Consider the following 10,704-nt stretch of genomic DNA (forward strand, 5'->3'; position numbering starts at 1 on the left):
ACACTTTTGGTTTCCTAACACCAGATGTTGCGGATATGTTGAAAAGAGTTCTAAGAGTTACACATAACAATGTGGTGTCTCCTAGGTCTCAAGATGTAGTGTTTAAGAGGATTAATTTTGAATTGTCAAAAATAAAAGAGGATTGATTTTGCCATCCAAAAAGGGTCAAGCTAGGTTATCCAAGGTTTAAATGTTTTTCATTAGTGTGAGTAGATCAATATTTTAATCCTTGTATATTTATTCATGTATGTACAACTGGTCCCTGTAGACTGTAGTATCTAAACCATATTAATTTTAGTCCGTGAAATAGAGACTAATTCTTACAACAAGAAATGGTTTATGACCAAAAACAACAATGAGAAAAAACATTATTTCCTATGATGCAATGAGTATAACAAATTCGGGACTAAAAGCAAAAACTGGTATATTTTATCGATCCTCGAAAAGTTATGCAAGTCATTACCAAAAAATACCATGGGACATTTGATTCAGCACTTTGTTTAGCAGGGCAAAATATATTCGTCGTTAAGTTAGTTTTAACTTTTAACCGAAAAGTTTTTCCTAGTTTAAACATGCAACAAGGGCAATGGTTAATAGTTGTACTCATACCAGACGCGCACGCGCACACAGAACAGGACCCCAAAAATGGTAATAAAGCCGCAATGTGTTATGTTTCAAAATTACACTAAAGCTTATATATAGTACTGGGTAAACTGGAAGTCTGGCTTATAAAATGTACATACAGGAAAACACTTTTCGAAGAGGGCATGCCGGCGATAATTAGTCGTAGAGTTTCCCAGATGAAAAATAGCTTTCCGATTGTTGGAAACTTGAGTGTTGCAAATGAGAAAGCACTACGTGAGTGCGTGGAATTTCACTAGGAGCTCATTTGCAATGTAGCCATCAAAGTGGAGCTGAGCTAGTTCTGCGCAGCTGATGCTTAGGGTCTGGTGGTGGCATACTTGGCAACACTCTCTCTATCTCCTGCATGAAGATACACAAAGAGAATTAATATGAGAAGCGATAAATCATCTAGAATCATTAATTAATACTGTTGTTGAAAACATTACTCCTGTGTGGTCTACGCTTAAACAATGTTATATGCAGCAAAATGAAGTTGCAAACTCAAAGAACCGGTTAATGATATACCACATTGTTGCTTCAAATACCATTTTTGTAAGGCAAAGCCATATAATAGACATAGAGGGACGTGTCCTTCAAGTTCTATAATGCTGAAGCCTGTTTAAGAAAGGTTTAGATTATCACTGCTGTGGATATTTTTCTGGGATTACTTTGAACCTCAATTCAGGTAATCCTCCCAGTAAATGAAATCTCTATACAATACATGTAATGTTTGCTTACGGTTATTATTACTACTGACAGGTTATTTTATTCAATGTCGATAGCATTGAATTTATATTTTCTATATTACCATCAATTCATATAGAATTGACTAGAAATTTTGTCACCAAGAAAAACTGCACACAAAAGTTAGGAAAATCATAAAGCCACAACTATTTGTGCAGTTTTGTCTTCTTGACCACAAATTGTCCAATTAAGTTGTCATCATAAAATCCTCAAACATTTCTACTAGAATTTTTACCAAATTTTTTAGATTTGAAACATGAAAGTAGCCTTTAGAGCCATGTTGGACAGAGTGTTAATAATATACCCTCTGAAACATTATTCAGGAAAGGATAAAATATTTACAGTAAGCCAAGATCCAACCAGCTAACAAAGTCAAAATTCACCATTAAACTAGAGCTCTTTCTCTCAAATCAGTCGGATGGAGGAAATGTCCAAAAATCAGCAAGTCTTTTAGTGCGAACGCAAGAAATTAGCCATATAGCTTAAGTTCCAATTTTCATATAGTGAATACTTAACAATGAATGAAGTTAAGCAGTCTAATTTATGGGTTTCTTCACCTCAATAGTATAATAACTAACCATAGAAAAAGATCGAATTAATGTTATACATGATAGATATAAAAATCTGGCTAAGATGTCGTGTTCGATCATAATTGTATGTCTCTATGAAAGCTAAATGGTTAGTACAAATGTATTTTCAATTTCTGCACACTAGATTATGTCATAAATTTTCGTGAAAAGATCAATTTCTTTGTCAAGCCAAACCTTCGATATATAGGTTAATAAAATTGACTTAAAACTCAAAAATACTTGTTAGAAATTCCACACAAAGCTTAATAAAAATAGAGATTCATACAAAGGGAAAAAACTTTAAGAAATAATAAACCAATTAAAGAATTAGAGTTTTGAAAGTTCAACTAGTGTAAACATTTTATTTCACAAGGAAGCATCGGCTAGTTGAAGTCTTATTTAACAAACATCTCAAAACCACTCATTGTCTTGCCAAGATGGAAGGAACAAAACTAACAAACAAATGTCACCGCAGACAAGAACAATAAAGTAGAGATTCAACTAGTGTAAACATTTTATTTCACAAGCAAACATCGGCTAGTTGAAGTCTTATTTAACAAACATCTCAACCACTCATTGCCCTGCCAAGATGGAAGGAACAAAACCAACAAACAAATTAAATGTCACCGCAGACAAGAACAATAAAGTAGAGATGCAAACTGGCAATAGAATTGAAACATACGTGTTGTCGTTTAAGCCTTTCATTCTCTTCTTCTAAATGCGAAACTTTGATCTCCAGTTCTTGTGTGTAAGCCTGTCCATTGACACCACACAAAAATATATACCCTTTGCATGAAATAAAAACAAAAACAAAGACTACATATAACAAACATCATATAAAAAAAAATGTAACCTGTTTTCTAGCCCGCGACCGAGCTGCAGATTCCCTATTCTTAATCATCCTCTTCTGCCTCCTCTCCACAGTTTTCTCAACCACAACACCAGAGGCAACTCTTTTCCTCCCTTGAGTTTGTGTATCTGACGAATTAGCCATTAAAGAAGACGGCGACAAACTCAACATTGCTTCAGTGTATCCTGCATCCAAAACAGGATGTTGAACCACATGACCAGCCATATAACCTGCAAAACCAGTCATCATATTATTCTGATTATTTTGATGCTGATGCTGTTGTTGTTGTTGCTGAGCCGAAGGGATTTGGTACTGCATCCAATGACCATGCTGAGCCTGAGATGCATTATGTTGTTCTTGAGATTGAGAATCAACCCTTCCTGACATAGCATTATCCTCAGAAGGAAAAGTTTCAGTAGCCACACCAGCTTTCATCAAGAAATCTTCCAAAGTCATCTCACCTAGTGTAGCAGTAGCTGTTCTCCTATCCTGACTACTACTCTTCTTCTGTTGCATGTCTCTCCAAACCTCATCAATAGTCTTCTTACTAAGGTCACCAGAAAGATTTAATGGATTCATAGATGAACCAGAAGCTAGTTGACCATTCTGCATGTAACCATCAGTAGCACTAGAATCCAATCCAGAAGCTTGAGCAGCTTCAGATGTCCACAAACTCTTAAGTAGTTCATCTAGATTCATACTTCCTAAGGGTTTCCCTAAATTTCCAAGCTGATTTTGAACCTCATCAAGTGTGAGATTATACAAAGATCCTTCTTTAGCCAAAGTTCCAGTCTTTGCCTCTTGAATTGTTGCTCCACCATGAGATCCCATTCTCAAAAACCACAAAAATCACCCTACAACCCTATATGCTTAATTTCATTTCCCAAAAAAAAAAAAAATAAACCCCAAAAACCCAAGAACTCAATTTCAACAAACTAAACCAAAAACCCAGATGAAAGATGAGTTTTTTCAGTGATTTTTACATCTAAAAGAACAAACTTTACACCAAATTTCAAACCATAGCAACAAAACAAACCAATTTGTCTTGAATTTTAAAATATGGTGAGAGTAACTCTAACAAACATTTTCACAAACACAAAGCATGCTTTGAAAAATGGGGTGAGAAAAAATTGGTTCTTGAAGAAAAAACAAAGATGGGTAAGATCAAATATGAAAGGAAATTAATTATAAGAAATGAAGAAAATGAAATGATGAAGAAACAGAAGCTTCAGAGACTGATACTGCTATTATAATTTATGACATGTCATCATTTTTTCTATAATAATAATAATAACAATAACAATAACAACAATGAAACAAAGAACAAAAAATTGATCCTAAGAAAATTTCAAAACATAAAAAGAAACATTTTTTGTCTAAGAAACATTCTCTGAGGTAATAACATAAAATTGCTTAAAATGAACAAAAAGAAGGTGAAAAAGAAAATAGAATGATTGAGTTTTTATCCCTTAGAAGGGAAAAGAAAAAACAATAAATAAATAAAATTGGGAAATTGTTGAAAGAATAGACTGTTCTGACTTTGCTAAGTTAAAGAATAAAAACAAAAACAAAATCTGAAGGGTACACTTTGTTTCAGTTTTTTTTTCACCAACTTAGGATCCAAATCTGAATCTTAAAACATTACAAAAATAAAATTTTCATTGGGAGTGGGGACATTAACCACGCCAAGCGAGGAATAAATATTAGTAAATTTTAAGAAAAGATTAATGTATTTTACTTATTTTGAGGTTAATGAAGAAAAAAAAAACAATATTCTTTTTTTGGTAGACAAAAAAAACATATTAAGTTCTCTCCGATCGCAGTTGTGACGGATCAAATCACTTAATTGGATTAGTAGCATATCTGCATATATTGACAAAAAAAAAGAGGATTAGTAGCACTTTAAATCTTGTTGCTTGATCGAGTTTTGCTTTTTTCTTCACATGTAACTTTTTCTTTATCGTGATTTTATTCTTTATTTTTTGACAGAATTGTGATTTTATTCTTGTAATTTAAATATTTTTTATTTTTAATCTCTCGTGTATATAGTGACATCTGAGTGTACTAAATAGATGATATGACATGCCAAGTCAATAATTTTTAGTGATTCGAAATTTTTTTAATATCTAACTCATCAATTTTTATTTCTAGAAAATGTACTATCCTTAAGTAGTCTTTCATTTTCTTTTTATCGTAATAGTTCACTTTAAAAATCTCTCATCAAATTATAATTATAAATACAAATTTAAGAAAATAAAAATAAAAAATATTTTGACAAAGTAAATGGGTTGAACAGAATTTTTATGCGATTCATTATAAATAAAAAAAATTGTGCGACTTTCATAATATCTTTCGTCCTTTATCATATTTATAGGAAATAATTTAATAGTTTATGGATCATATGTATAAGAAAAAATCACAACATTCAAGATGTATTTGTTATTTTATAAAATATTTGCCCCCATTTGCTATTGACCAAAGGTCAATGTGGGGAGGTGTTATCATCGATAATTCAAACTCATGATTTAGTGGTTTTGCTCGTAATTTGAGAACGTGCTAAAATTTTATAGTTGAAGTTGTTTTTACTAAAAAAAAACAATAAATACAGTATTTATCGACGATTGAGATTAAAAATTGTATGTAGTTGCGTGTAATAAAATTTAATCTTTAAATTTTATGACATTTTGTCTGCTCTCCAAATAACTTAGATAACGGTTACATGTTAGTTGTGAGTTTGATTTGTTGGATATGCCTTAAAATCTCGGTAACAAGAAGTCAAAGTTTTCAAGTTGCTGTTTTTTTCGCCTCAGGCGAAAAAATTTCGCCCCAGGCAAAATTTGTGTGCAGGAAAAGAAAAAGGTTTCTGTTTTTCCGTCCTGGCGAAATTTCCTGCGCTCGGGCGAAAATACGCAGGTTTGTTGATTTTTTGTGGTAAAAAAATCTTTTCTTGGAGGGCACTCTGACTTGGATTTGTTTTATTTTAAAATAAATTTGTTTATAGTTTTTTGACATATATTTTTCTATAAATATGGATCACTTTATTCATAGAAAAGTGTGAAGAGTGAAAGGAACAATAAGGATTTGTCACCATCAAAGGTTGGGATTTTAGAGAGAGAACAAAAGAATCTTTGGGTATAATTTTAGGGCAAAGGTTTATTGTTGGCTTTGTTCACATTGGGTAGACTAGGTCAAATTGAGTTTCTTCATCACAAGAAGGAATTCGGGATTTGGGTAGAGTTATGGTTTGCTAATTCTTGTAACCTAATTTGGGAATTGCTTGTAAGTGACTTATTTGATTCTAGTGGAACAGAGGGCTGCTCTCTCCCCCAGACTAGGTTATTTTAACTGAACTGGGTAAACAAAGCTTTGTGTTTCTTCTCTTTTATTTGTTTACTTGCTCTTTGAATTATTATTATTATTATCATCATCTCTATCTACTGCATATAGTGGTTGCTTGATTCAATTGCTCGACACATCAAGTTTCGTATTGGTGTGATTTTATTAACGAATTCACAACAATTGGCGCCCACTGTGGGGCAAGGATCATTCGATAATCAAGTGACATGGGTTCGAAGTTTGATATCGAGAAGTTCACCGGTAGTAACGACTTTCGGGTTGTGGAAGGTGAAGATGAGGGCTGTTTTAGTCCATAACAAGTGTGTTGAGGTCTTGAAGGGGAAGCACGGATGTCGGAGAGTCTCTCCGCCGCGGAGAAGACTGAATTGAATGATAAAGCGGTTAGTGCTATCATCTTGTGTCTCGAAGACAATGTGTTGAGAGAAGTTGCAAAGGAGACCAACGTTGCGGCTCTGTGGGCTAGGCTTGATTCATTGTATATGACCAAGTCGGCGACACATAAGCAGTTTCTGAAACAAAAGCTTTTCTTTTACCGAATGGTGGAGACGAAATCCATGACGAAACAACTGGCGGGATTTAATAAGATTATTGATGACTTAGCCAATCTTGAGATGAACCTAGAAGATGAAGACAAAGCCCTACATCTACTGTGTACGTTACCTAAGTCCTATGAAGGTTTCAAGGATACAATGCTCTATGGCAGGGAAAACCCTGTTACCTTGGAGGAAGTACAATTGGCCTTGAGGTCGAAAGAGCTAACTAAGTTAAATAACTTGAAGGTGGAGAACGGTGTGGATGCCTTAAACGTTTCAAGTGGGAGAGGTGGAGGTAGAGGTAGGAAGGCTAAGGGAAAGGGCGTGACAAGTGGAATTGTTTCCATTGTCAGAAGAAAGGTCACTTCAAGAGGGATTGTCCGGAGTTGAAGGACAATAATTCTGCTCATGTTGTTGAAGGCTCATCGGAGTATGAGGTTTATGAGCATGGAGAGGCACTAGTGGTGTCTGGTGATGATGCTCGTGACGGTGGAGAGTTAGGGGATTTCAGGGTGGCTGTTTCAGAGGAGTTAGAGAGGTCTTGCTTGTTACAAGGTGGAGATCATGATGGGTATACTTTGGTGGAAACTCAGTTTAAAGTGGAGTCTTCCAATAGTGGTAGACAATCAACATTAGCTCTTGGTTATCTAATTGAAGATAGGGAGGAGTGTGGTATTGTTGAACCAAAGGGGATGACCATGGAGACCTTGTGGGTTATGTTTCAATTGTAGCTGAAGAAGTGCAAGACCTTGAGAGGATCTTCAGGGAGGCAATTGAAAGCAACGGTGATCAAACTTTGGAACTTGTAGGACTGTTGTAGGTAGTTGGATGCAAGGGGAGTTTGATGTTGCAGCTTGTGGAACCACCTAAAATTCCAGGGTGGGTTCGGATCCAAGCAATAATTCGAGAGGAAGGAAGGCATTCTGAGGGTTGAAGGATGGTGAAGCTTGTTGGGCTATCTAAAAGGCCAGTGATAGTGGGGAACAAGCGTTTCTTCAGAAGGACGAACTTAGCTACTCCGAGGGGCTGAAGAGGGTGCGGTGAATCTTGTGGGTGCTACCAAACATCCTATGGTAGTGGGAGGCAAGATCTTCATGAGAGCAGAAGATATTCCGAGAGATGAAGGTGAGGTACAGCTTGTGGGAAGCAACTGGAGGGTGGTGCCTAGGTCAAGGTTGGGACTTGAAATTGGCCAGTGATCTTGAATAGAGGTTCAAGATGGAGAGAGCAGAACGGTGGTTGATGGGATCACCATCGATTTAAAGGCAAGGTGGAGAATTGTTGGATATGCCTTGAAATCTCGGTAACAATAAGTCAAAGTTTTCAAGTTGCTGTTTTTTCGCACCAGGCGGAAAATTTTCGCCCTAGGTGAAATTTGTGTGCAGGAAAAGAAAAAGGTTTATGTTTTTCCTCCCTAGGCGAAATTTCCTGCGCTCCGGGCGAAAATACGCGGGTTTGTTTTATTTTAAAATAGATTTGTTACTAGTTTTTTGACATATATTTTTCTATAAATATGGATCACTTTATTCATAGAAAAGTGTGAAGAGTGAAAGGAACAATAAGGATTTGTCACCATCAAAGGCTAGAGTTTTAGAGAGAGAACAAAATGGTTTTCTTTTGGTATAATTCTAGGGCAAAGGTTTATTGTTGGCTTTGTTCACCTTGGGTAGACTAGGTCAAATTGAGTTTCTTCATCACGGGAAGGAATTCAGGATTTGGGTAGAGTTAGGGTTTGCTAATTCTTGTAACCCAATTTGGGAATTACTTGTAAGTGACTTATTTGATTCTAGTGGAACGGATGGCTGCTCTCTCCCTAGACTAGGTTATTTTAACCGAACTGGGTAAACAAAGCTTTGTGTCTCTTCTCTTTTATTTGTTTACTTGCTCTTTGGATTATTATTATCATCATCTCTATCTACTTCATATATTGGTTGCTTGATTCAATTGCTTCACGCATCAAGTTTCGTATTGGTGTGATTTTATTAACGAATTCACAACATGATTCAACGTGGTTGTGGAACTAGTTGTGAAAAAATGTACATCTTATCTTTAATTGTCTATTTTCTCTCTCACCAATCGTCTTAGAATAAGAAAATGACAAGTTTTCATCTGTCATATTTATAGACAAACAAATCGAGTAGCTGGTTGACTGACTTGCAGATTATCAAGTTAATTAACAGCAATTGGCCCCTATGAATATACACACATATTCCTCTTTTATTATATTAACAGCAATCGGCCCCTAGCTAGTTTGCATGTTCATCTATCTATAATGTCAATCATATCCTTCGTCTGCCCCCTCCAACACTGACTTAAGGTTCATTTCTTCCCTTCTTCTCTTGTTGCATTTTTGTTTCTTACTCGTATTACTCTTTTTCATTTTCTCTTCATCTTACTTATTTAATTTTTATTTATGGTTAGAGTCAAATGATGCTTGCTTTTATTTTATTTTTTAATTTGAAAAGTTTCATAATAGAAACTATTTTTTTTCATGGTTTCTCTTCATCTCACTTATAGATTACTATTTTTTTCATCTTACCAATTTTTGTTTTCTAGATCTTAACCATTGGTGAACTAAAAGAAAAAACATTTCCTTTATAAGTTTTTTTTTTGTTTGATATTGAAAAGAAAAAATATTTCTTTTCGTTTAGTCATTTCCATCTTCTTGTCTTGCATCTTTATTTTCGGAAGGAAAAAAAAACACACATTTTGGAAGAAAAAAATCCACCTTTTAGTTATTTTCATCTTCTTGTCTTGCATCTTTTTTGTTTATTATCTTTCTCTATTTTGAAAGAAAAAAAAATCCACCTTTTGGAAGAAAAGAGTAAATCCATCTTCTTGTTTCTCTGTCAGGTTAAAGGGATGGTAACAAGGTTTTACATCGGGTGACCCTGTTGATGACCAAGGAGAGATAGTTGAGGTGTAACACCCAATCCATTAAATAAATATTACTACCTTTTATAATGATTTTTCAGAATATGCAACGGAAATTAATACTAAATTATAAAAAATATTGGTTCGAGTATTACATTCTTCTTACAAAACACTACTAATAACTTAATTAGTAAAATATCATTTTATACAAAATACTCTTTCTAAATGATACAACCTTAAATAAATTAAGATAATGAAAATAAAAGACTCTATATACATATGTACATTATATGAACCATTTCCCTGTGTCATGATCAGAGCGGAGCTTCACTGACGACTCGAACACCGACAAACACACAACCTTAGAATCTGGTCCCAAACCATTCAAATACACAAGACAGAGAGTTAGTTTATATAATCCGAAAGAAATGTAAGAGTAAGACATACTTACATTTAATGATATATAGACTAACTAGATAAACATATATCTCGTCTCATTCATTCAACATACTTAACGTAAAGCATATAAGACATTATTATAGCAATTTATAGGTACATCGATCAAATAATCACATCATCACACCAAGTAATCACAATCATCACTTGAGAGTCAAGTATCAATTACCACATAATGATGCACATCTTCCTAATGCAAGCTAAAGTCACATATTCATGTCATGTCACCCTAGACACGACTAAATGCATGTGGTACCATTTACTCATTGTTCATTTTTAAGTCATGACGGACTCTGCAAGGATAAACATATACCCCAATGTTCATTTTTAAGTCATGACGGACTCTGCAAGGATAAACACCCAATGTTCATTTTTAAGTCATGACGGACTCTGCAAGGATAAACATATACCCCAATGTTCATTTTTAAGTCATGACGGACTCTTCATCACACTTCACATATGAATGCATGAATGTACATATACAAATTAATATGATGATCTCACTAATATATATTTCTCATGAATAATAGGATAACTTAATCCATATTCCTTCTCATATTCTACATCATAACTCATCATCATATTTTATTATGGTCATACATTCAATTACATATCATATATCAACAATCAATTCATCAATTCCAACTCAATTACATATACTAAGTTATTATCCAATTAACAAAGTATTGTCATTTCA

At 34.3% G+C, this 10,704-nt stretch overlaps 1 protein-coding gene across 2 annotated transcripts; it reads right to left on the reverse strand.

Annotated features, from left to right (window-relative positions):
* Positions 1-586: 586 nt before the first annotated feature.
* Positions 587-4,433, reverse strand: LOC123890813 (ABSCISIC ACID-INSENSITIVE 5-like protein 2). 2 transcript variants are annotated; one of them, XM_045940515.1, is made up of 4 exons: positions 2,791-4,397; positions 2,620-2,691; positions 886-984; positions 587-853 (listed from the first exon to the last, which is right to left on the reverse strand). In XM_045940515.1, the coding sequence occupies exons 1-3, from the start codon at positions 3,616-3,618 to the stop codon at positions 904-906; spliced, it is 981 nt and encodes a 326-aa protein (XP_045796471.1). In that variant the 5' UTR covers positions 3,619-4,397; the 3' UTR covers positions 587-853; positions 886-903. The 2 variants fall into 2 exon arrangements, with proteins under 2 accessions (XP_045796471.1, XP_045796470.1); XM_045940514.1 differs by having other exon boundaries at positions 587-984; positions 2,791-4,433.
* Between the last annotated feature and the right edge of the window lie 6,271 nt (positions 4,434-10,704).

Source organism: Trifolium pratense, linkage group LG6, assembly GCF_020283565.1.
Source record: "Trifolium pratense cultivar HEN17-A07 linkage group LG6, ARS_RC_1.1, whole genome shotgun sequence".
NCBI lineage: Eukaryota > Viridiplantae > Streptophyta > Magnoliopsida > Fabales > Fabaceae > Trifolium > Trifolium pratense.